General features: G+C 34.1%; 2 protein-coding genes and 4 gene segments (V, D, J or C); 4 read left to right on the top strand and 2 right to left on the bottom strand.

Annotated features, from left to right (window-relative positions):
• Window positions 1-6817: 6817 nt before the first annotated feature.
• LOC122821883 lies at window positions 6818-7393 on the bottom strand. The segment is given in 2 exon segments: window positions 6818-7227; window positions 7298-7393. Coding segments are annotated over 2 exon segments (378 nt in total).
• Window positions 7394-11102: 3709 nt separating this feature from the next.
• LOC122821880 (immunoglobulin lambda-1 light chain-like) lies at window positions 11103-14575 on the top strand. Its single transcript, XM_044100176.1, has 4 exons — window positions 11103-11194; window positions 11287-11612; window positions 13230-13263; window positions 14144-14575. Exons 1-4 carry the CDS (start codon window positions 11155-11157, stop codon window positions 14467-14469), a joined length of 726 nt encoding a protein of 241 aa, XP_043956111.1. The 5' UTR covers window positions 11103-11154; the 3' UTR covers window positions 14470-14575.
• A 1914-nt stretch (window positions 14576-16489) lies between these two features.
• LOC122821994 lies at window positions 16490-16995 on the top strand. The segment is given in 2 exon segments: window positions 16490-16581; window positions 16658-16995. Coding segments are annotated over 2 exon segments (387 nt in total).
• A 1738-nt stretch (window positions 16996-18733) lies between these two features.
• On the bottom strand, window positions 18734-19231 carry LOC122821992. The segment is given in 2 exon segments: window positions 18734-19071; window positions 19142-19231. Coding segments are annotated over 2 exon segments (378 nt in total).
• A 921-nt stretch (window positions 19232-20152) lies between these two features.
• Window positions 20153-20726, top strand: LOC122821991. The segment is given in 2 exon segments: window positions 20153-20221; window positions 20314-20726. Coding segments are annotated over 2 exon segments (453 nt in total).
• Window positions 20727-22901: 2175 nt separating this feature from the next.
• LOC122821881 (immunoglobulin lambda-1 light chain-like) lies at window positions 22902-26421 on the top strand. Of its 2 annotated transcripts, none has more exons than XM_044100178.1 (4): window positions 22902-22999; window positions 23089-23414; window positions 25026-25059; window positions 25951-26421. In XM_044100178.1, the coding sequence occupies exons 1-4, from the start codon at window positions 22960-22962 to the stop codon at window positions 26274-26276; spliced, it is 726 nt and encodes a 241-aa protein (XP_043956113.1). In that variant the 5' UTR covers window positions 22902-22959; the 3' UTR covers window positions 26277-26421. The 2 variants fall into 2 exon arrangements, with proteins under 2 accessions (XP_043956113.1, XP_043956112.1); XM_044100177.1 differs by lacking the exons at window positions 22902-22999; window positions 23089-23414 and adding exons at window positions 24227-24335; window positions 24413-24735.
• Window positions 26422-27371: the final 950 nt, after the last annotated feature.

Below are 27371 nucleotides of genomic sequence, written 5' to 3'. Positions count from 1 at the left end.
CTTCAAGCTTCTAATACTTTTACTGCAATAAATGGCAAAATCTCCCAAAATGTTCACATTTCCCACTCCAGTTCACAGCATTAACAGAAGAATAACTAACCCTACTATATTATCTTTTTGTGTATTTCTCTCTATATAATTTATGTATTAGTGTGGCATCACTAAAACGATCAAAAATAAGACCTGAAACAAATATACCCTTGCAGCTCTCCACTGTGACCACTAGAGGACATCAAAGTGTCATGATTTACTTTGTCATCTAATACAACTATCAAATTGTTTCATAATTTTACACGTTTACATTTTTAATTTCATCAGAAAAATGCTAGCAATTAATACATTTGATCATTTTTTAATTTTTTTATTTTCAAATTGAGTAAACTTAAAACTTGAGCCAGTTTAACAGATATGACTTGCATTAGCGGTAACTTGCTTAATAATAAAATTGGCAGCCCATTAATATTATTAGTGTTTCTCCCCTAATATCATAATTGACCTCAAAATCTGAGTCTATGAGCCTATACAGATAAGTAGAAACATCCTTTAAAATCACTCTGATAAAGTCTTTGCACAGTGATGTTATACAGAGAGAAAATAACATCAGGAGCTCAGGAGTTGATGTGACTCTGAGCTGAAAAACAGAAAGTTGGAGGCCTGATTACCTTCCTCTGTGGCTCTGCAGCTCTGCAGCTCTGCTGGAGTTATTCTTTCCTCTGGCTGTGCTGGACGGAGCTGCAAGGAGCTGGACACAAATGAGTGTGTTGCTGCAGGCAGAACCAGAGTCTGACCGCTGGCTGCCCCTCAGTCTCTCTTTACAGTTGGTTAGACATTTCTATGCAATGTTGGTAAAACTAAACTTAACAGAACAATTATAAGTTTTGTTTTGTCTCCACTGTGAAAATGTCAGATTTCAGTCATTGCAGCAGAAATGAGCAGATGTGCAGGATTGTTGTCCAGTTAAGCTCTTTTTTAGCAGAGATTGTTTCATCTGGATCCATTTATCTCTACAGTTGTCTGTTTGCTAATATTTGCAGATTCCTACAAATCAAAAAAATAGTCATTTGAAAGAAGATATAGTTGGAATATTTACAATAAAGCACATTTGAATTTCTTGAAAGGACCAAGCTTTTCTTCAATTCAGAAAGGAAAAAAAAAACATTTTAGGAGTGATTTATATTTTCCTGCCTCTGAAGTAAAAGTCCTACTTAAACTCAGCAAATGTTGGAATCTCCTTCAGGATTTAGGCTTTGGAGAACAAATCTCATTATCATCCATCAGAAGTGAAGACACCAGATAAATTATCTGAAATGACAAAGAAACGAAAAATATCGAAGTGAGTGAGCTGGTGCTGATCACTAAGCAGCTTATTTCAATAAAGGGTGGAGGCAGTTAATGGATGGATATTTTTTTATGGAGATTCTTGAAGTGATTTTTTCTCTTTAATGCCAAATTAAAGATGATAGAGACTTCAAATTGATTGCTTGCTGTTTCTATCACCTCTGGCAGCAGCAAAGCCTGATGCTTTCTGTGTCTTTCTGCCCAGGTGGTAAACAGATAACAATGGAGTTGAAGGTTCTGGTTCTGTTCTGAACATCTGGAACTCAGAAATTGAAACATCAAACCTCATTTTGGGATCTTAAAGGCAAAGAATAACCTTCTGATCTTATAAACATTTACTAAATGCATTGAATCAAATTCTCTTACACAGATTTCTGTGTTTGGTAGAACAGCAGGAAGACTTGATCTAACCTGACTCAAGTACTGGACAACTGGACATTTGCCATAGTAACCCAAGTGAAAGAGCTGCTGATTCCTGACCACGCCTCTGTTCTCCCTGAATACACCAGGTGAGTCGCACTGAACCACTGAAGCAGGAGATAATAATCTAAAAGTGTTAACTTATCTATAAACTTACATAATGGATAAAAAAATATACATTTCCTTTTGAGAGAAGGGAATGTTTAATTAAAAATTCATTCTGTCAATAAAGATTCCACATTTTCCAAGTCCTGTAACAACTTGAGACAATTACGTAACATGTTTTTGGTCTTTAAATAATCTCACTGTGGAGACTCAGCCAAAAAGAAATGAGGGACATGTTTCAGCCTCATTCACCCTTTGGTCTGATGTTTGTCATTGAATGTGGGGCTGTTCCTGTTTAGCAGCTTTCATCTACTTCAAGATTTGGTTCTATTTCTCTCTTTTCCTGGTAGATTAAGCATAACAGAGCTGAATGTTTTTTGAGACCATGATAATTAATTCATGTCTAGATATGTTTAAGATCCAGCCTCTCAGCTTCAAAGATGATGTTTAAGATGGTGTATTAACTGTACCTCAGTGACCGATGTCCAGGATTCCTCCCAGCTTTGGTTTGAGGTCTCCACACAGAGCCCAGAGGACTCTAGATAGGAGGATCATCAGGCTGGTCAGAGCGAGGAGGAGAGGCACTCAGAAACAGTAAAACTGTTGCCTGCTGACTTCTTCTGATGTGAAGATGATTTCTTTACTGCTTAGTGTAAGAATATGCCAACTAATAAAATCCTGCTCATGAAGAGCATTGTAACCCAACATTACATGTTCCATATATATCAGAATGTGCGCAATTCATAGTTTTATACCTTTCTGCCACAAGGGGGCACCTTTTATCTGATTATGTGTAATTTTGTATCATCACAGCTTCACAGCTTAGCAAAGTTTAATCCTAAAAAGTATTTATTACATTTTATTAACAGTGACATTGGAGTCCCTTCAGTAGGAAAAGGATATCCTTTTAATTCTTTATCGCATTATAAACCCTGAATATGTTACCCAAAGATCCTTTGCAACAACACTTTAAATGTCTGTAGTCATGATGTCACTCATAGAGCTTTTAGTTTTGAGCTAAACTTGTGACTGACTTTAGTTCCATCTCAAATCAAGTTATGGTTTCTTCATTTGCATTGCAAAAAGAAACAAATATGAAATATCAAGTAAGATCTCAACTATAAAAAACTGGTAACACACTCAGAGAGAAAACAAAAGTGAAAAAAGTATCTGTTTTTAGTTGTGTAAAATGAGGAGAACCTTTTGGTAGTTTGACGGCAGATTGAACTGAATTTTCATTCTCTGTCAGTGAAGCATCACCTACTTGGTCCTCCCTCTCTGTTCTCACAGGATGCAGCTGCAGATCTCGCCTTCATTTTTGTACCTTAATGCAAAAGAGGGACTCAAGTGTCAACCGTTTGTGGAACTGCAAACGGTTATTTCTAGTTTCACACCTTTCAGTTAAAATTAATTCAGTTTATTGACATAGCGCCAATTCACAACACAGGCCATCTCAAAGCAATTTACAAAAAAAAGTTATTCAAGGCTGATAATGAATATATTTCAATTAATCCCAAATTCAGTTTATTAATCAAATTGGTTTAACACATTTCATTTACATATCAGTTAAAATAATCTAATGTGTTTGAGAATGAATGAAGGAAGTTCTGGAGGAGATATTAAACAGAATCTGACCTGATTGAGTTATGGAGTTATGATCAAATCTAAATCAATCATTTTTTTGATCTATTGGTTTTGGACATTATAGATTCTGTTTAAATGTTAAAAATTTAATTTGTTCTAAATTTGAAATAAAGAATAAATCTATTTAGTTTAGGCTTTACACATGTTGATACAGAACTTAAAACATAATAAATGTTAAGAAACTGACAGTTAAAACCACAATGCTTTAAGAACTATTACTTCAGAAACATGGCCCTGCATTTAGAAGAAGAAGAGGCCAGCAGATGTATCCTGTGAGAACAGAGATGTCATGCTTCACTGACTGGATAGAAACCTCAGTTTCACTCATTAAAATCATCAGATTTTTTATACTTTTAAATGATTGACTCAAACATTCATTTTGTCTTGTTGTTTTTGGAGCTGCTCAGAAAACAAATATCATACATTTTTTATAACTTTTTTTTTGACGTTTGATTTCTTTTTTAATTGTTCATTGTCATTTTGTGTTGAACAGGTAAAATGGTTTTAGTAACAAGATGTCACTAACACTGTAACCTTTACAGCATTTGGAATGATCAATCCTCCCTTGAGACTTGTGTTTAGTTGATTTCAATTTTTCATTTTAAAAAGTGATAAAAAGTATATTAAAAATATTAAACATCACTTTTTACTGACATGAAACTCATAGGACTTTTGTAGAAAAGGAATCTTTAAATCATTGTAAATTTGAATTATAGGTATCATGACCATTAACTATTAATAAAAGACATGCAATGTCTTAAATGTTGAAGTTGGTTGTGATCTTATTAGCTTACATTTATTTTAGTTATTTGTAGTAACAAGAACAGTAAATAGGTGACTTGTACTTAATATGTTTATAAATGGGTACCTGAGTCTGTTTGAGCAAAAGTTGATGGATGATTTTGATTCTATTTGCTATGAATGATAAAATTTAAAATGAAAGCAAAGTAAATGGTTAAAAACCACAACTACTTTCTTACTAACACTTTCATATTGAGAAAGATTTTAATTTGTCTGTATCTTTCTGTTAAAGAAAGGTAAGGTTATTTGTATAACACATTTCAGCAATAGGCTATTTAATGTACTTTACATGATAAAAACATACAACTCTAAAGAAGCAAGAAAGATATTTTCTCAAATGTCATCAAAATCATCATTCTAAAACTTTGGAGTTAAGACAAAAAATTAATCTGTTAATAGCATAAATGATGTCAGTTGTTTCCGAGAAGAATATTAATTTTTTTAACATATTGGAGTCCAGAAAGTCATCAAAACCACAAGTCTAAAGCTCCTCCTCCTGTCTCTTCCTCTAAGTGTCAGTGTTGTATTAAATGCCTCCTTCAGCATCTCCTCTCCTCATCCTCTGAACTCGTCTATCAGCAGAAAGGTCACTTTCTAAGGTTATTCTCAGCTCACTGACAACATGCTGGGGATCCTCTGCACTCTTATCACTGTTCTAACATGTATGAAAGGTAACTTACTGCAGACTGAAGTTCATTCATCAGACTGTGTGTTACTGTTGACTTCATGTCATCTTGTTATTTCCAGGTGTGAGAGGAGTGACTGTGGTGACACAGACACCTCCTGTTGTGGCAGTGAGGAAAGGAGAAACGGCCACCATGGACTGTAACCTGGGGAGTGTTACTGAGAGCAGTGCCCGATGGTACAGACAGATCCCAGAATAACACTTCTGCTTTTGCTCTCACTGAGATGCATGGACTGACAATGTAGCCACCAGCAAGAGTTTCAGTCAGCACATCATTATTTGTCAGTATCTGCACTATAATCTTTTTTCTACAACTGAATAAAATTAGCAGATATTACAATTTATTTACAATAATATTAACACAAATTGCCCTAGTTTGTACAAGAACACACATCCAGTATCGGTCACCAGATTATTGTTTGATTATCTGAAGTATGGAAGAAGAAAGGAATTTACTAATGAAAAACTGAGGACACCTCTGTCAATGAGGTTTGAAGTGATTCAAACATTCAACATCTTGAATTAAATAGAAACAGTTTTAATAATATCAACAATGGTTTTTGAGATTTTACATCACCAAAAGTAATAAAAACCATATTCAAAAAAATAATCAAATTCAACTTATTAATACTGTGCTTATTATCAAAGGCCATTACATGAAATGTGTGTTCCCAAGTGCTAAGAATTAATCTCTAGAAAAAGTAATCTGATGTCATTCACATAAATGTGACCAAACATTTTTTTTAATAATGATTCATAATTTCAACAAATATTCTCATTTTAAGTTTTGTAATGTTATGAACAGTTTGAAACACAGAATTATCGTGGAAGTATTGTAATAAACAGTTATTATTATAAGCACATGATAAAACAAGCAAATTTTAGGAGTGGAGAAACTTCTCGTCTTAGATCTGTAAAGAAAAGGAGAAGATCAGGCAGAGTATTAGAACTTCATATGAAAGTGTTTATTAAAAAGCAATGTAGAAGTGGAGGTTATTGAAAACATCTAAACAATCTAAAAGAAAAAAACCTAAACAAGGCAAACATATTGTGAAACAGCTTTAAATTTTTGCCATGCGATGTTGATAGAAGCTAAACACAACAGCCTCAATCATAAATGAAATATTTCTTTTTAATTTCATAATTTGAAGAAACAAAAAACACGATTTAACTCATTGTAATCTAAAACGTTTTTGTAACAGAGTAAGATTAAGTCTAAAATTTGTACTAAAAACAGAGAATATTAATTAGTAAGAATCTGGTTTAGTGGTGTAAAATACTTTAAAGAAAAGAAGAAACTGAATTTTCATCTCCTGTCAATGAAGCATCACCTATCTACACCTCATTCTCTGTTCTCACAGGATGCAGCTGCAGACATCATCTCCATGATTAAACTTTCATGTAAATTAAGAACTTAAGTTTCAACAGTATTTGGAACGTTCAACACGTAACTTAATGATAACATAATCTCTGTTCCAGATATTAAATTATCATTAAGGAATTTTGATAAAATCTTCATAAAACATATTTTAGACTGGTTAGGTTTTTTTCTTGACCTTTAACATATTTTCTGTTTATTTTATTGGTTAATATTTAGAGTTAGACAGTTTTAATGTGAGCTTAAGATTTGTGCAATATGTATTTTTTTTAGACTTGTGACATATAAGAGATATTTGTTATTATACTGTTTAAGTAAGATTAAGTAAATAATTTTGTAGACATAATGTAATACTTGCTAGTTTTATTTATTAATAAAAAACACTTTAAAGAGTTTAAATGCTGAAAACATTTACGCTGTGTGTTGGATGAAGTTATTACTGGAGGCTCCACTTGGTTTTTGTATTAGGGAGAGAAAAAGCAGAAGTGTTATTGAGGAGGTTTTTGTCACACTGTGAATCACTGTGATACCCACTCTTTAGCAGAGTCATCCCATGTGTTACAGTAATAAACTGCAGAATCTCCTTCCTCCACACTGCTGATATGCAAACGGTAATCTGATGTTGACTGATGAGTGGATGTGTGTCTTGTAGATGGAAACCCAGTCTCATAATTTGGTGCACTCATGCCATGATAAAACCTGAGCATATATAGAGGAACTTCTCCTGGGATCTGTCTGTACCATCGGGCACTGCTGTCAGTAACACTCCCCAGGTTACAGTCCATGGTGGCCGTTTCTCCTTTCCTCACTGTCACAACAGGAGGCGTCTGTGTCACCACTGTCACACCACTCACACCTGGAAACAATGAAATGACAGTTAAAATATGGATAAAGTCTGATGATTCCATCATGAGATCTCGTCTTACATGTTAGAGCAGTGATAAGAGCGCAGAGGGTCACCAGCATGATGTCAGTGTGAGCTGAGATTAATGTTGGAGTTGTAAAGTGACTTTACAGCCGACAGATGAGAGTTTAGAAGATGAAGAGGAGGTGCTGAAGGAGGCATTTAATATCAGACTGACAGGAGGGAGGAGGAGCTTTAGGTATGTAGAGGTCATACTTAAATGTTTCAGTATGAAAATATATCTCTTACTGTGACAGTGTGGAACTTTGTAACTTTGTATCATTGAGTCCAATTCAAATGTCCTATCCAAAATTAGAGATAAACCATTGTGTTTATGTATGTGTTTGACATGCATTTTTTTTTTTTTTGCCATGTTAAATTTTAAAATACACAGAAATGACTAAAAGTAGAATATTTATATTCAGATGAAAGTGGACTTCATCCTCACTTTTCTGCCAGGTTCAATAATTTATCTGATGTTAGGAAAATTACATAAGGAAATATCATCAATTCACAAACAAAATTAGAAATAACTTAGAAAGGGATAGGATCAATGAATTCTACATATTCTCATATATGAATTGCTCATATCATTGTAATATTTGTTGCCAGTAATTTAAGTTTAAGTCATGGATTTAATCCAATTTAAAGATAAAATTCTACACAAGCAATGCTGACAATCAAGCAAACTTGAGCAAGCAATAAATTATCACTTTCAATCTTTCATCACATCACTCCAATATGCTTGAAATCTAAACATCTACATGTGGAGCAAGTTAAAACCATTAAGAAAAAGCAGACTGCTTCACTTCTACAAGACCAGTATGGACTCTTTGATTTCCTTCCAAAGTCCAAAAATAATGTCAGCAGTGAACATGTGTTTAAACCACGTCAAATACTTCTGTTTACCGAAGATGTAAACTGAAAAACACTTCAATACAGCATTTAGCAGTCTCCTCCTCCTGTCAGTCCCTCTCATTTTCAGTCACATATTAAAGGACTCCTTCAGCACCTCCTCTCCTCATCCTCTGAATTCTCATCTGTTAGCAGTAAGTTCAAATAACACTGACATCATGCTGGGGACCCTCTTCACTCTCATCACTGCTCTGACATGTAAGGAGGATGACTTACTGCAAATTGGAGCCAATGTTAGATTACTCAGTCTGTGTGTTTCTTTGGACTTCATATCATCTTGTTGTTTGCAGGTGTGAGCGGTGCAACGGTGCTGACACAGAAGCCTCCAATTGTAACAGTGAGAAAAGGAGAGACAGCCACCATGGACTGTAACCTGGGGACTGTTGATAGTACTGTTTATTGGTACAAACAGATTCCAGGAGGAGCTCCACAGTGGGTGCTGTCTTTCTATCATTGGAATAGTGCACCAAGCTATGGTTCTGGGTTTTCATCTCCAAGGTTCACATCAACTCATCAGTCCACAACAGATTATTGTTTAATCATCAACAATGTAGAAGAGCAAGACTCTGCAGTTTATTACTGCAAAACATGGGACAGCTCTGTAAAGGAGTACATACACAGTGATTTATACCATGACAAAAACCTCAACACAAACACTTCTGCTTTTTGACAAATGGTGAACTGCTGGAGTGAAGAATAATAAGGGAATCCGTTCTTTATTTTTTACAGTTACAGTCTTTATGATATAATTGTTAAAATTATATAATCACAATTTTATTTAACATTTAAAGTTTTATAAAATAAAAAACATTAATAATTGTGTCACTACTGATAGAAAATCTACCAACTGTAAGCTTTAATTTCTAATGTACTGATTTTTAGTCTTACCTTTCCTATATTATTTTTATAAGTACAAATCTCCTTGAAAGATTCTGTAAATATCATTATTGAGTCAGAGCACAAATAAAAGTGGTTATATTATTTGTATTTTTGCCACAACAAAAGTTCTCACAATAAGACAATACAGAGATACTTTTCATACATTGACATATGAAATATGTTAGCAACAAATCCCTGGTTACTGTCTATGATGACTGACTTTCTTTTCCTCACTGTCACAACAGGAGGATTCTGCATCAGTTCTTGGTAAAGTGAAAATAAATATTGGAACTTTCACAGCTGTAAAACCTTTTTTGTGTAACCATGATGGAATACAAATCACAATATCCTATATCCTAAATATGTTAATTTGGTAGTCAATTTCTACCAAATTAAATGTCAATTACTGTTATATTTTTTTATATAGGATTAGAAGTATAAACTGAGGCCCACAGGACATTGGATGTTACAGCCTAACAGTCAATGTTGGGCCTCTTAATGTTTCTAATGCTTTGCATTGCTCCATTTTTTTGAGTGATAAATATTCTTATTTTAAGTTATGTAATGTTATGAACAGTTTTAAACAGAATTATCATGGAAGTATTGTAATAAACTGTTATTATTATAAGCACATGACAAAACAAGCGAATTTTGGGAGTGGAGAAACTTCTCGTCTTAGATCTGTAAAGCAAAGAAGAAGAACAGGCAGAGTATTTGAACTTCATATGAAAGTGCTTATTACAAAGCAATGTAGAAGTGGAGGTTATTGAAAACATCTAAACACTATAAAAGAAAAAACAGTAAACGAGGCAAAGAAATTGTGAAACAGCTTTAAATTTTTACCATGCGATGTTGTTGATAGAAGCTACGGTGAGGAAAGGAGAGACAGCCACCATGGACTGTAACTCAGCTGCTGATGGACCACGTTTCTACAAACAGATCCCAGGAGCAATTCCTCACTTTGTTCTAAATTTTTAAAAGGACTGGAGCTCTCCAAAGTTTGGTTCAGGTTCCTCTTCCCCCAAATTCACAGTTGATTGTGTGTTAAACTCAGATTATTGTTTTAGAATTAGCAATGTTGAAGGAGAGTCTGCAGTTTATTACTGTAGCACATGGGACAGCTCTGCCAGTGAGTACATATCACTATGACAAAAACCTCAACATAAACATTCTGCTTTTTGAAGAAAGGAGGCAGAAACTGTACAAACCCACATTATAACAGTCCTCATATGAACATAATCCAGTCACTTCATTTTGAACTCTTGTTTCAGAAATCCAAGTCATAACAAATTTAGTTCATAAACATAAAATATGTTAAACTGTTGGTCTCCTTTACTTTTTATTTCAGATGTCAGGTTTTCGCCTTACCTTATTTAAACCCTGAGCCAAATAGACCCCCATACAGTTACCTTAAAAAATGGAAATCAGATCTATAGTTCTTACCATAGAAGTTTGTTCTGGTTGGATTTTTACCAAAACAGACTGATGATCCAGAACTGGACTGAGAATTAAACGGCAGCAGGTCTTCATGTGTGTTGGACTGCTCACCCTCTACCAGGCTGGGACAACCTCTATAGACATGGTGCTCTGGAAATCAAGAAAACAGTAAAATAAAAAATATTAAATTTGCTAACAAGTAACATTTTTTAATAAATTAAAACAACACCTCAATAATCTTTATTGAGGTGTCTTATACAATCCTTGAACAACAAAGTTGACCTTAATTTAAGTTCTAATGATGGACACAAGTGGTGTGTATTCACTGTATTAGTATATCTAATGCTCACACAATCAGAAAACAATATCTTTTAAATAAATGATAAAATCTAACTCATGAATTTTTCTTTTTGACCAAAGACTAGTTTAATGGTTTAAGTAGTTAAGTTCTAACAATAAACTACTTATCTTTAGAGTTATACAATAAGTCAAGATGACTACATGCAAAAGTAATGCTCCTCCTCCTGCCAGTCCCTCTTATTTTCACTCATATATTAAATGTTTCCTCCAACACCTCCTCTCCTCATCCACTAAACTCATCTGTCAGCAGAAAGATCATTTTACATCTTTGAATCACACACTGACACCATGCTGGGGATATTCTTCACTCTCTTCATTGCTCTAACATGTAAGGAGGATGACTTACTGCAGATTGGACTTAATGCTGGATTAATCAATCTTTGGGTTTCTCTTAACTTCATGTCATCTTGTTGTTTGCAGGTGTGAGCGGTGTGACGGTTGTGACACAGAAACCTCCAGTTCTGACAGTGAGGAAAGGAGAGACAGCCACCATGGACTGTAACCTGGGGAGCGTTAGTAACTATCGTGTTCTTTGGTACAAACAGATTCCAGGTGGAGTTCCACAGTGGGTGCTGTCTTTCTATCGTAGCGATAGTGCACCAAACTATGGTTCTGGGTTTTCATCTCCAAGGTTCACATCAACTCATCAGTCCACAACAGATTATCGTTTAATCATCAACAATGTAGAAGAGCAAGACTCTGCAGTTTATTACTGTAAAACATGGGACAGCTCTGTAAAGGAGTTCGTACACAGTGATTTATACCATGACAAAAACCTCAACACAAACACTTCTGCTTTTTGACAAATGGTGAACTGCTGGAGTGAAGAATAATAAAGTCATCCAATCCATATTTCAGCAGTTTCTGTCTTTATTATATATTTGTTAAAATTGTGAACTCCCTTGTTTAATGGTTGCCTTTTAAATATAAAATATAAATAACCACTCACCAGATAGTAAGGTGACATGAAGAAAATGTATTACAATTTTGCTACTGCAGATCTTTTCGGTAAAATTTGTTTTAAGCAGTTTTGTTTCTTTATCATATATATATAAAATAATACATGTTCATAGAGTTTTATGTGAATGTCCAGATGTAAGTTTGAAAAGTCTGCTCAAGACTTCATGTCAGAGTTCTTAGTGGTTTCATTTATTTTCAACGTTTCTTGTGGTCCTCTGTATTTTTGAGGGTCCAGTTATGTCCTCCCAGTACAATCTGGAAAAAAGTCAAAAGAGAATTGGGTAAAAAAAAAAAAAAAAAAAAAAAAGGTACCATCAGTTTACCATCAGTTTATTTCACTTCTGTTCAGTTTCCATTTGAAGGTAGAAAAATAACCTGACTAGTAAAGGGCCAGAACATTGACAAACAACAATTCATATTCAATTATCATTTCAAATCAGTTTACCAGTAAACACTAATAAAATACACACTTTAAATAATTAAACAAGCTGTTCAAAAATCAAATTGGGCTTTCAGGATATACAATAAGTCTAAATATTTGATTCATGAATCTCCTCCTCCTCTTCTCTTATCCTCAGGGTCTTTATAAGCCTCTGTTTCTCTCCTCCTTTCAGTCCAACCTGCTCACCTTTCAGCTACACAGAAAATAAGATTTACATCACAAACTGACAACATGCTGGGGATCGTCTGCAGTCTCATCACTGCTCTAACATGTGAGATTCTTCTCAGACTATTTAAGATGATACATTCAAACCTTTTGATTCAACTGTTTTTCTCCTTGTGTTGTCAGGTGTTGATGCAGCGATAACATTGACCCAGGATCCTGTTGTCACAGTCTCAGCAGGACAACAAGTTGTTCTAAACTGCAACATTCAGAGATATGATAGAAATTCTGTCAGATGGTACAAACAAGTTCCCAGTGGAGTTCCTCAGTATGTTCTCCGTTTTTATCACGGTGACAGTTCACTTTACTTTGGAACAGGATTCTCTTCAGACTGATTCAACTCTAAATCATCATCAAACATTGATTATCAGTTCATTATTAAGCAGGCAGAAGCAGGAGACTCTGCTCTGTATTTCTGTCAGACATGGGATGACTCTGCATCTGAATATGTATCACAATGATTCACAGTGTGACAAAAACCCAAACACCCAAACTGATCAAATATCTGAACATTAAACAGTTAACAACACACATTTGTTACTATAAATCATACTGCCACTGTTTAAACATGTCCACAGAGACCAAAGTGAGTTAGTGTTTTCTAATAAAAGCAGAATGATGAAGAGACTGAGATGTTTTCAGTGAAAGTTGCTCACAGCAGGATGTTTCACTTCCACTCCGTCATCAGAAACAATGAGAAGGTTTTTGTACGACGATGTATACAAACTGAATCACTGTGGTATTCGGAGCGGGAACCAAGCTGATTGTCACAGGTAAGGATTTGTTTAAATTACTTTAAAATAAGACTTTTTTTTATTTTTAGATTACATAACATTTCTTTTTTTTCTCTTTTGTACTTTTGTGTTGCAAAACGTTTTAAGTTTTAAGCTATTTTCATCTTTTTTATCATTTGTGTTTTGCTTTCACAAAAATATCGTTAAACCAAAACTTTAAGTAAACAATAGTAATTTAAAGTCATGATCTAGTATATCTTGTGTCAAAAGTAAATCATCAAAATGTAGATTTTGATGATTTACTATATGGTCTCATCTTCCTACTGTGTTTAAGACAATTGTTCTGATCTTTGAACCAAAAGTAGTTCTTGATAAACTAACAAAGAATTCACATACAATCTGCTCTTAAGTTTATTGTTTGCAATGAAATCTCATCAGGATCCATGTTTTATTTGATCTTTCTTGTAAATACATTGAAGTAAAAATGTTAATTATATTAATTTAAATTTTGAAATACATATTTTTAAAATTTTGTTACTTAAAAAAAGATTATATTTAGAAAGAGAAAGCTGCCGGCATAAAAAATCCACAAACTAATAATGAGAATAAAAATAATTAGTAAATTGTGAAATGAATAAACTTCAGAACAGTCATATATAATATATAAGCTTTTGTATGCTGTATTTTGCTCTTGTTTATTATTCATTATCATGTTTATGCACTTCAGAAACCTTTTTAGAATTACTGACATTTTCATCTGTATGAATTAATTTTTTTTTTTGTTCTTAAATAACATATTTGTCAGTTGACTACTATGACTATGACTAAAGTTAGTTGTATTCTCTGTTTTGACCAAGTAGTTCTTTGTTGTTGATTGAATTGTGTATTTATTTATTTATTTATCTTCATTTTCTTCCAGGCTCCACTCTCCCTCCTCCTGTCCTGACCGTTTTCCCTCCATCCAAGGCTGAGCTCCAGTCCAACAAAGCCACTCTGCTCTGTGTGTCCACTCAGTCTGGACCTTTTGCTGATGTGAACTGGTTGGTTGATGGGAGTCCAGTAAGCAGTGGGATCTCTACCAGCACTGCTGTTCAGAAACCAGACCAGACTTTCCACATCAGCAGTTCTCTGTCCATCCAGACATCAGACTGGAACGGGAACAAGGTTTACGCCTGTAAAGTGTCTTTGGGTTCTCAGACTGCAGAGAAAACCATCAACAAGTCAGGATGTCCTGCTGAAGAATAGCAGAAGATCTTAATCATCATTTATAATCTGCTTTTTATTCAGTTTATTCTTTACAAGACTTAGAAAACTTGCTTCTCTGTTCAGTGTGCTTGACAACTATTGTTCTCTTGGCTTTCTTTTCATTAATAAACTGTGGAAATGTGAGTTCATGTGTATTTTTCCAGACATTAATAAGAGTAGCTGTAGCAAAGTAAAACATTTTGCCTCTAATGGGATGTTTGTGCTGTTAGCTGTGAAAGATACTAAAAAGTGTCCATACACCATACTTATTCATCTATTTTTATATTTTTACATTGTATGTTTTTTACTCAAATATTATTAAATATAGAAACATCATGAAGTTTCAAATATTTTGATTTTCCTTAAACATCAATATAACAGTCCAAAATATTAAAGATAGTCACATAATGTGTCACATAATGATGAGGGAAAAAAAAAGATGAACACGTGGAACTGAGGGTCTTTTTTCCAAACCCGGTGAAGCATTATGACTCAGTCTCTTCTATTACAGGATGCACCTGCAGGCCTCCTCTGCTTTTTTTACCCAATATGTAAATATCAGACTAAAGTCTCAGAGGGAACACTCTCTGAGGTTTTAATCTTAACATGAAAACTTAATGAATCACAAGTTCAAACTTCAAATTGACACAATTTTATGAAAGAAATATTTGAAAGTTAAATAAAAAAGCAAACATGCAACAACAATCTATATTGTTAAAACGATTTGATCAGATGTCATCACAGCTTCTCCTCCTGTCAATCATTCCAGATTCAGCATCATGTTGGACACCTCCTGCAGCTCCTCCTCTCCTCTTGCTCGTATATATTTGTTGTTTTATTGTTTGTGTTTTGACTCACTGCAAACTTCATACAGCATAAAATAAATATTTGCAGTTCAACAGATAGCTGAAACCTGAACTCTTGACCACAAGAGTTCAAGTTGTGGTCAGTTGGGCTCTATTCTTATTACAGGAAGTAATGAGAATGGAGGAGAGGTCAGTAACTGGATCCTTTGGAAGCAAATAGGGAGGAGTAGATAGATGACAAAATATTAAAAATGCATTTCTGATCTGCTATGTATTTGACATAAATTATTTTTTAATTGCTCATTGTGATTTTGTGTTGAACAGGTAAAATGGTTTTGGTAACAAGAGGTCACTAACACTTTAACCTTTACAGCATCTGGAATGATCAATCCTCGCTTGAGACTTGTGTTTAGTTGATTTCAATTTTTCACTTTAAAAAGTGATAAAAGTATTAAAAAAATAAACATCACTTTTTACTGACATAAAACTCATAGAACTTTTGTAGAAAATGAATCTTTAAATCATTGTAAATTTGAATTATAGGTATCATGACCATTAACTATTAATAAAAGACATGCAATGTCTTAAATGTTGAAGTTGGTTGTGATCTTATTAGCTTACATTTATTTTAGTTATTTGTAGTAACAAGAACAGTAAATAGGTGACTTGTACTTAAGTATGTTTATAAATGGGTACCTGAGTCTGTTTGAGCAAAAGTTGATGGATGTTTTTGATTCTGTTTGCTATGAATGATAAAATTTAAAATGAAAGCAAAGTAAATGGTTAAAAACCACAACTACTTTCTTACTAACACTTTCATATTGAGAAAGATTTCAATTTGTCTTTATCTTTCTGTTAAAGAAAGGTAAGATTATTTGTATAGCACATTTCAGCAATAGGCTATGCAATTTACATGATAAAAACATACAACTCTAAAGAAGCAAGAAAGATATTTTCTCAAATGTCATCAAAATCATCATTATAAAACTTTGGAGTTAAGACAAGAATTCATCTGTTAATAGCATAAATGATGTCAGTTGTTTCCAAGAAGAAAATTCATTTTTTTATTTTTTTATTAGAGTCAAAAGTCATCAAAACCACAAAAGACTGAAGCTCCTCCTCCTGTCTCTTCCTCTAAGTATCAGTGTTGTATTAAATGCCTCCTTCAGCATCTCCTCTCCTCATCCTCTAAACTCATCTATCAGCAGAAAGGTCACTTTCTAAGGTCTAAGGTCATTCTCAGCACATAGTGACAACATGCTGGGGATCCTCGGCACTCTTATCACTGTTCTAACATGTATGAAAGGTAACTTACTGCAGACTGGAGTTCATTCATCAGACTGTGTGTTACTGTTGACTTCATGTCATCTTGTTATTTCCAGGTGTGAGAGGAGCAACTGTGGTGACACAGACACCTCCTGTTGTGACAGTGAGGAAAGGAGAAACGGCCACCATGGACTGTAACCTGGGGAGTGTTACTGACAGCGCTGCCCGATGGTACAGACAGATCCCAGGAGAAGTTCCTCTATATATGCTCAGGTTTTATCATGGCTGGAGTGCACCCTCATATGACACTGGGTTCCCCTCTTCAAGACACACAGCAACTCATCAGTCAACATCAGATTACCGTTTACATATCAGCAGTGTGGAGGAAGGAGATTCTGCAGTTTATTACTGTAGCACATGGGATAGCTCTGCTGGAGAGTGGGTATCACAGTGATTCACAGTGTGACAAAAACCTCCTCAATAACACTTCTGCTTTTGCTCTCACTGAGATGCATGGACTGACAATGTAGCCACCAGCAAGAGTTTCAGTCAGCACATCATTATTTGTCAGTATCTGCACTAAAATATTTTTTCTACAAATGAATAAAATTATCAGATATTACAATTTATTTACAATAATGTTAACATAAATTACCCTAGTTTGTACAGACAGAGCCTAGGAAAGTCCCTACCTGTGTTTTACCCAAATATGACTCCCATCTCAAGAACACACATCCAGTATCGGTCACCAGATTATTGTTTGATTATCTGAAGTATGGAAGAAGAAATAAATTTACTAATGAAAAACTGAGGACACCTCTGTCAATGAGAATTGAAGTGATTCAAACATTCAACATCTTGAATTAAATAGAAACTGTTTTAATAATATCAACACTGGGTTTTGAGATTTTACATCACCAAAAGTAATAAAAATCATATTCAAAAAATAAACAAATTCAACTTATTAATACTGTGTTTATTATCAAAGGCCATTACATGAAATGTGTGTTCCCAATTGCTAAGAATTAATCTCTAGAAAAAGTAATCTGATGTCATTCATATAAATGTGACCAAACATTTTTTTTAATAATGATTCATAAATATTCTCATTTTAAGTTTTGTAATGTTATGAACAGTTTGAAACACAGAATTATCATGGAAGTATTGTAATAAACAGTTATTATTATAAGCACATGACAAAACAAGCAAATTTTAGGAGTGGAGAAACTTCTCATCTTAGATCTGTAAAGAAAAGGAGAAGATCAGACAGAGTATTTGAACTTCATATGAAAGTGTTTATTAAAAAGCAATATAGAAGTGGAGGTTATTGAAAACATTTAAATAATATAAAAGAAAAAACGTAAACAAGGCAAACATATTGTGAAACAGCTTTAAATTTTTGCCATGCGATGTTGTTGATAGAAGCTAAACACAACTACCTCAATCATTAATGAAATATTTCTTTTTAATTTCATAATTTGAAGAAACAAAAAACACAATTTAACTCATTGTAATCAAAAACTTTTTTGTAACAGAGTAAGATTGAGCATTAAATTTGAACTAAAAACAGAGGAGAATATTAATTAATAAAAATCTGGTTTAGTGGTGTAAAATACTTTAAAGAAAAGAAGAAACTAAATTTTCATCGCCTGTCAATGAAGCATCATCTATCTACACCTCATTCTTTGTTCTCACAGGATGTAAATTAAGAACTTAAGTTTCAACAGTATTTGGAACGTTCAACACGTAACTTAATGATAACATAATCTCTGCTCCAGATATTAAATTATCATTAAGGAATTTTGATAAAATCTTCATAAAACATATTTTAGACTGTTTTTTTTCTTGACCTTTAACATATTTTCTGTTTATTTTATTGGTTTATATCTATTGTTAGACAGTTTTAATGTGAGCTTAAGATTTGTGCAATATCTATTTTTTTTTTAGACTTGTGACATATAAGAGATATTTGTTATTATACTGTTTAAGTAAGATTAAGTAAATAATTTTTTAGACATAATGTAATACTTGCTAGTTTTATTTATTAATAAAAAACACTTTAAAGAGTTTAAATGCTGAAAAAATATACGCTGTGTGTTGGATGAAGTAATTACTGGAGGCTCTACTTGGTTTTTGTATTAGGGAGAGAAAAAGCAGAAGTGTTATTGAGGAGGTTTTTGTCACACTGTGAATCACTGTGATACCAACTCTTTAGCAGAGTCATCCCATGTGCTACAGTAATAAACTGCAGAATCTCCTTCCTCCACACTGCTGATATGCAAACGGTAATCTGATGTTGACTGATGAGTGGATGTGTGTCTTGTAGAAGGAAACCCAGTCTCATATTTTGGTTCACTCCAGCCATGATAAAACCTGAGCATATATAGAGGAACTTCTCCTGGGATCTGTCTGTACCATCGGGCACTGCTGTCAGTAACACTCCCTAGGTTACAGTCCATGGTGGCCGTTTCTCCTTTCCTCACTGTCACAACAGGAGGCGTCTGTGTCACCACTGTCACACCACTCACACCTGGAAACAATGAAATGACAGTTATAATATGGATAAAGTCTGATGTTTCCATCATGAGATCTCGTCTTACATGTTAGAGCAGTGATAAGAGCGCAGAGGGTCACCAGCATGATGTCAGTGTGAGCTGAGATTAATGTTGGAGTTGTAAAGTGACTTTACTGCCGACAGATGAGAGTTTAGAAGATGAAGAGGAGGTGCTGAAGGAGGCATTTAATATCAGACTGAAGGAGGGAGGAGGAGCTTTAGGTATGTACAGGTCATACTTAAATGTTTCAGTATGAAAATATATCTCTTACTGTGACAGTGTGGAACTTTGCAACTTTGTATCACTGAGTCCAAATGTCCTATCCAAAATTAGAGATCAATAATTGTGTTTATGTATGTGTTTGACATGCATTTTTTTTTTTTGCCATGTTAAATTCTAAAATACACAGAAATGACTAAAAGTAGAATATTTATATTCAGATGAAAGTGGATTTCATCCTCACTTTTCTGCCAGGTTCAATAAATTATCTGATGTTAGAAAAATTACATAAGGAAATAATGTCACTTAAATAAAATTAGAAATAACATAGAAAGGGATAGGATTAATGAATTCTACATATTCTCATATATGAATTGCTCATATCATTGTAATATTTGTTGCCAGTAATTTAAGTTTAAGTCATGGATTTCATTCAATTTAAAGATAAAATTCTACACAAGCAATGCTGACAATCAAGCAAACTTGAGCAAGCAATAAATTATCACTTTCAATCTTTCATCACATCACTCCAATATGCTTGAAATCTAAACATCTACATGTGGAGCAAGTTAAAACCATTAAGAAAAAGCAGACTGGTTCACTGATACAAGACCAGTATGGACTCTTTGATTTCCTTCCAAAGTCCAAAAATAATGTCAGCAGTGAACATATGTTTAAACCACGTCAAATACTTCTGTTTACCGAAGATGTAAACTGAAAAACACTTCAATACAGCATTTAGCAGTCTCCTCCTCCTGTCAGTCCCTCTCATTTTCAGTCACATATTAAAGGACTCCTTTAGCACCTCCTCTCCTCATCCTCTGAATTCTCATCTGTTAGCAGTAAGTTCAAATAACACTGACATCATGCTGGGGACCCTTTTCACTCTCACCACTGCTCTGACATGTAAGGAGGATGACTTACTGCAAAGTGGAGCCAATGTTAGATTACTCAGTCTGTGTGTTTCTTTTGACTTCATATCATCTTGTTGTTTGCAGGTGTGAGCGGAGCGACGGTGCTGACACAGAAGCCTCCAATTGTAACAGTGAGAAAAGGAGAGACAGCCACCATGGACTGTAACCTGGGGAGCGTTAGTAACAGTGCTGCTCGTTGGTACAAACGGATTCCTGGTGGAGCTCCACAGTGGGTGCTGTATTTCTATCGTAGCAATAGTGAACCAATGTATGGTTCTGGGTTTTCATCTCCAAGGTTCACATCAACTCATCAGTCAACAACAGATTATCGTTTAATCATCAACAATGTAGAAGAGCAAGACTCTGCAGTTTATTACTGCAAAACATGGGACAACTCTGTGAATGAGTTTGTACACAGTGATTTATACCATGACAAAAACCTCAACACAAACACTTCTGCTTTTAGACAAATGGTGAACTGCTGGAGTGAAGAATAATAAGGAAATCCATTCTTTATTTTTTACAGTTACAGTCTTTATGATATATTTGTTAAAATTATATAATCACAATTTTGTTTAACATTTAGTTTTATAAAATAAAAAAACATTAATTATTTTGTCACTACTGATAGAAAATCTACCAACTGTAAGCTTTAACTTCTAATGTACTGATTTTTAGTCTTACCTTTCCTATATTATTTTTATAAAAATAAAAATCTCCTTGAAAGATTCTGTAAATATCATTATTGAGTCAGAGCACAAATAAAAATGGTTATTATTTGTATTTTTGCCACAATAGAGTCCTCACATTAAGACAATACAGAGATACTTTTCATACATTGACATATGAAATATGTTAGCAACAAATCCCTGGTTACTGTCCATGATGACTGACTTTCTTTTCCTCACTGTCACAACAGGAGGATTCTGCATCACCACAGTTCTTGGTAAAGTGAAAATAAATTTTGGAATTTTCACAGCTGTCAAACCTTTTTTGTGTAACCATGATGGAATACAAATCACAATAAATATTTCCTAAAAATTAGTCAATTTCTACCAAATTAAATGTCAATTACTGTTATTTTTTTATATAGGATTAGAAGTATAAACTGAGGCCCACAGGACATTGGATGTTACAGCCTAACAGTCAATGTTGGGCCTCTTAATGTTTCTAATGCTTTGCATTGCTCCTATTTTATTGAGTGATAAATATTCTTATTTTAAGTTATTTAATGTTATGAACAGTTTTAAACAGAATTATCATGGAAGTATTGTAATAAACTGTTATTATTATAAGCACATGATAAAACAGGCAAATTTTGGGAGTGCAGAAACTTCTCGTCTTAGATCTGTAAAGCAAAGAAGAAGAACAGGCAGAGTATTTGAACTTCATATGAAAGTGCTTATTACAAAGCAATGTAGAAGTTGAGGTTATTGAAAACATCTAAACACTATAAAAGAAAAAACAGTAAACAAGACAAACAAATTGCGAAACAGCTTTAAATTTTTGCCTTGCGATGTTGATTAATAGAAGCTACTGTGAGGAAAGGAGAGACAGCCACCATGGACTGTAACTCAGCTGCTGATCGACCACGTTTCTACAAACAGATCCCAGGAGCAATTCCTCAATTTGTTCAGTTTTTAAAAGGACTGGAGCTCTCCAAAGTTTGGTTCAGGTTCCTCCTCCCCCAAATTCACAGTTAATTGTGTGTTAAACTCAGATTATTGTTTTAGAATTAGCAATGTTGAAGGAGAGTCTGCAGTTTATTACTGTAACACATGGGACAGCTCTGCGAGTGAGTACATATCACTATGACAAAAACCTCAACATAAACGTTTTGCTTTTTGAAGAAAGGAGGCAGAAACTGTACAAACCCACATTATAACAGTCCTCATATGAACATAATCCAGTCACTTCATTTTGAACTCTTGTTTCAGAAATCCGAGTCATAACAAATTTAGTTCATAAAGATAAAATATGTTAAACTGTTGGTCTCCTTTACTTTTTATTTCAGATGTCAGGTTTTCGCCTCACCTTATTTAAACCCTGAGCCAAATAGACCCACATACAATAACATTAAAAAATGGAAATCAGATCTGTAGTTCTTACCATAGAAGTTTGTTCTGGTTGGATTTTTACCAAAACAGACTGATAATGCAGAATTGGACTGAGAATTAAACGGCAGCAGGTCTTCATGTGTGTTGGACTGCTCACCCTCTATCAGGCTGGGACATCCTCTGTAGACATGGTGCTCTGGAAATCAAGAATACAGTAAAATAAAAAATTTTGAATTTGCTAACAAGTAACATTTTTTAATAAATTAAAACTGATTGTCTTATACAATCCTTGAACAACAAAGTTGACCTTAATTTAAGTTCTAATGATGGACACAAGTGGTGTGTATTCACTGTATTAGTATATCTAAAGCTCACACAACCAGAAAACAATATTTTTTAAATAAATGATAAAATCTAACCTATGAATTTTTCTTTTTGACCAAAGACTAGTTTAATGGTTTAAGTAGTTAAGTTCTAACAATAAACTATTTATCTTTAGAGTTATACAATAAGTCAAGATCACTACATGCAAAAGTAATGCTCCTCCTCCTGCCAGTCCCTCTTATTTTCACTTATGTATTAAATGTTTCCTCCAACACCTCCTCTCCTCATCCACTAAACTCATCTGTCAGCAGAAAGATCATTTTACATCTTATAATCACACACTGACACCATGCTGGGGATATTCTTCACTCTCTTCATTGCTCTAACATGTAAGGAGGATGACTTACTGCAGATTGGACTTAATGCTGGATTAATCAATCTTTGGGTTTCTCTTAACTTCATGTCATCTTGTTTGCAGGTGTGAGCGGTGTGACGGTTTTGACACAGAAACCTCCAGTTCTGACAGTGAGAAAAGGAGAGACAGCCACCATGGACTGTAACCTGGGGAGCGTTAGTAACCATTACGCTCATTGGTACAAACAGATTCCAGGTGGAGCTCCTCAGTGGGTGCTGTATTTCTATCACAGCAATAGTGCACCAAACTATGGTTCTGGGTTTTCATCTCCAAGGTTCACATCAACTCATCAGTCCACATCAGATTATCGTTTAATCATCAACAATGTAGAAGAGCAAGACTCTGCAGTTTATTACTGCAAAACATGGGACAGCTCTGTAGATGAGTACGTACACAGTGATTTATACCATGACAAAAACCTCAACACAAACACTTCTGCTTTTTGACAAATGGTGAACTGCTGGTGTGAAGAATAATAAAGTCATCCAATCCATATTTTAACAGTTTCTGTCTTTATTATATATTTGTTAAAATTGTTACCTCCCTTGTTTAATGGTTGCCTTTTAAATATAAAACATAAATAACCACTCATACCAGATAGTAAGGTGACATGAAGAAAATGTAATACAATTTACCTGCTGCAGATCTTTTTTGGTCAAATTTGCTTTAAGCAGTTTAGTTTCTTTATGATATATATAAAATAATACATGTTCATAGAGTTTTATGTGGACTTCCAGATGTAAATTTGAAAAGTCTGCTCAAGACTTCATGTCAGAGTTCTTAGTGGTTTCATTTGTTTTCAACGTTTCTTGTGGTCCTCTGCATTTTTGAGGGTCCGGTTATGTCCTCCCAGTACAATCTGGAAAAAAGTCAAAAGGGAATTGGGAAAAAAAGAAAAGAAAAAGGTACCAACAGTTCACCATCAGTTTATTTCACTTCTGTTCAGTTTCCATTTGAAGGTAGAAAAATAACCTGACTAGTAAAGGGCCAGAACAATGACAAACAATAATTCATATTCAATTATCAATTCAAATCAGTTTACCAGTAAACACTAATAAAATACACTCTTTAAATAATTAAACAAGCTGTTCAAAAATCTAATTGGGCTTTCAGGATATACAATAAGTCTAAATATTTGATTCATGAATCTCCTCCTCCTCTTCTCTTATCCTCAGGGTCTTTATAAGCCTCTGTTTCTCTCCTCCTTTCAGTCCAACCTGCTCACCTTTCAGCTACACAGAAAATAAGATTTACATCACAAACTGACAACATGCTGGGGATCGTCTGCAGTCTCATCACTGCTCTAACATGTGAGATTCTTCTCAGACTATTTAAGATGATACATTCAAACCTTTTGATTCAACTGTTTTTCTCCTTGTGTTGTCAGGTGTTGATGCAGCGATAACATTGACCCAGGATCCTGTTGTCACAGTCTCAGCAGGACAACAAGTTGTTCTAAACTGCAACATTCAGAGATATGATAGTAATTATGTCAGATGGTACAAACAAGTTCCCAGTGGAGTTCCTCAGTATGTTCTCCGTTTTTGGCACTATGACAGTTCACTTGTCTTTGGAACAGGATTCTCTTCAGACCGATTCAACTCTAAATCATCATCAAACATTGATTATCAGTTCATTATTAAGCAGACAGAAGCAGGAGACTCTGCTCTGTATTTCTGTCAGACATTTGATGACTCTGCATCTGAAGATGTATCACAATGATTCACAGTGTGACAAAAACCCAAACACCCAAACTGATCAAATACCTGAACATTAAACAGTTCACAACACACATTTGTTACTATAAATCATACTGCCACTGTTTAAACATGTCCACAGAGACCAAAGTGAGTTAGTGTTTTCTAATAAAAGCAGAATGATGAAGAGACTGAGATGTTTTCAGTGAAAGTTGCTCACAGCAGGATGTTTCACTTCCACTCCGTCATCAGAAACAATGAGAAGGTTTTTGTACGACGATGTATACAAACTGAATCACTGTGGTATTCGGACCAGGAACCAAGCTGATTGTCACAGGTAAGGATTTGTTTAAATACTTTAAAATAAGACTTTTTTAATTTTTAGATTACATAACACTTCTCTTTTTCTCTTTTGTACTTTTGTGATGCAAAAAGGTTTAAGTTTTAAGCTATTTTCATCTTTTTATCACGTTTGTGTTTTGCTTTCACAAAAATATCAAGTTACACCAAAATTTAAGTAAACAATAGTAATTTAAAGTTATGATCTAGTATATCTTGTGTCAAATGTAAATCATCAAAATCAAAATTTGTCAAATATTTTGCTTTTGTTCATGGTCTCATCCTCCTACTATGTCTAAGACAGTTGTTCTGATCTTTGAACCAAAAGTAGTTGCTGATTAACTAACAAAAAAAATCACATACAATCTGCTCTTAAGTTTGTTGTTTGCAGTGAAATCTCAGCAGGATCCATGTTTTATTTGATCTTTCTTGTAAATACATTGAAGTAAAACTGTTAATTATATTAATTAAAATTTTGAAATATATATTTTTAAAATTTTGTTACTTAAAAAAAGAGATTATATTTAGAAAGAGAAAGCTGCCAGCATAAAAAAATCCACAAACTAATAATGAGCATAAAAATAATTAGTAAATTGTGAAATGAATAAACTTCAGAACAGTCATATATAATATATAAGCTTTTGTATGCTGTATTTTGCTCTTGTTTATTATTCATTATCATGTTTATGCACTTCAGAAACCTTTTTAGAATTACTGACATTTTCATCTGTATGAATTAATTTTTTTTTTTGTTCTTAAATAACATATTTGTCAGTTGACTACTATGACTATGACTAAAGTTAGTTGTATTCTCTGTTTTGACCAAGTAGTTCTTTGTTGTTGATTTAATTGTGTATTTATTTATTTATTTATCTTCATTTTCTTCCAGGCTCCACTCTCCCTCCTCCTGTCCTGACCGTTTTCCCTCCATCCAAGGCTGAGCTCCAGTCCAACAAAGCCACTCTGCTCTGTCTGTCCACTCAGTCTGGACCTTTTGCTGATGTGAACTGGTTGGTTGATGGGAGTCCAGTAAGCAGTGGGATCTCTACCAGCACTGCTGTTCAGAAACCAGACCAGACTTTCCACATCAGCAGTTCTCTGTCCATCCAGACATCAGACTGGAACGGGAACAAGGTTTACACCTGTAAAGTGTCTTTGGGTTCTCAGACTGCAGAGAAAACCATCAACAAGTCAGAATGTCCTGCTGAAGAATAGCAGAAGATCTTAATCATCATTTATAATCTGCTTTTTATTCAGTTTATTCTTTACAAGACTTAGAAAACTTGCTTCTCTGTTCAGTGTGCTTGACAACTATTGTTCTCTTGGCTTTCTTTTTCATTAATAAACTGTGGAAATGTGAGTTCATGTGTATTTTTCCAGACATTAATAAGAGTAGCTGTAGCAAAGTAAAACATTTTGCCTCTAATGGGATGTTTGTGCTGTTAGCTGTGAAAGATACTAAAAAGTGTCCATACACCATGCTTATTCATCTATTTTTATATTTTTACATTGTATGTTTTTTACTCAAATATTAATAAATATAGAAACATCAAGAAGTTTCAAATATTTAGATTTTCCTAAAGCATCAATATAACAGTCCAAAATATTAAAGATAGTGCCTGTGTCACATAATGGTGAGAAAAAAAAAGATGAACATGTGAAACTGAGGGTCTTTTTTCCAAACCCGGTGAAGCATTATGACTCAGTCTCTTCTATTACAGGATGCACCTGCAGGCCTCCTCTGCTTTTTTTACACAATATGTAAATATCAGACTAAAGTCTCAGAGGGAACACTCCCTGAGGTTTTAATCTTAACATGAAAATCTAATGAATCACAAGTTCAAACTTCAAATTGACACAATTTTATGAAAGAAATATTTGAAAGTTAAATAAAAAAGCAAACATGCAACAACAATCTGTAATGTTAAAACGATTTGATCAGATGTCATCACAGCTTCTCCTCCTGTCAATCATTCCAGATTCAGCATCATGTTGGACACCTCTTGCAGCTCCTCCTCTCCTCTTGCTCGTATATATTTGTTGTTTTATTGTTTGGGTTTTGACTCACTGCAAACTTCATACAGCATAAAATAAATATTTGTAGTTCAACAGATAGCTGAAACCTGAACTCTTGACCACAAGAGTTCAAGTTGTGGTCAGTTGGTCTCTATTCTTATTACAGGAAGTAATGAGAATGGAGGAGAGGTCAGTAACTGGATCCTTTGGAAGCAAATAGGGAGGAGTAGATAGATGACAAAATATTAAAAATGCATTTCTGATCTGCTATGTATTTGACATAAATTATTTTTT

The sequence above is a fragment of the Gambusia affinis genome, linkage group LG19, assembly GCF_019740435.1.
Source record: "Gambusia affinis linkage group LG19, SWU_Gaff_1.0, whole genome shotgun sequence".
Taxonomy (NCBI): Eukaryota; Metazoa; Chordata; class Actinopteri; order Cyprinodontiformes; family Poeciliidae; genus Gambusia; species Gambusia affinis.
This window is presented reverse-complemented; position numbering and strand designations above follow the sequence as displayed.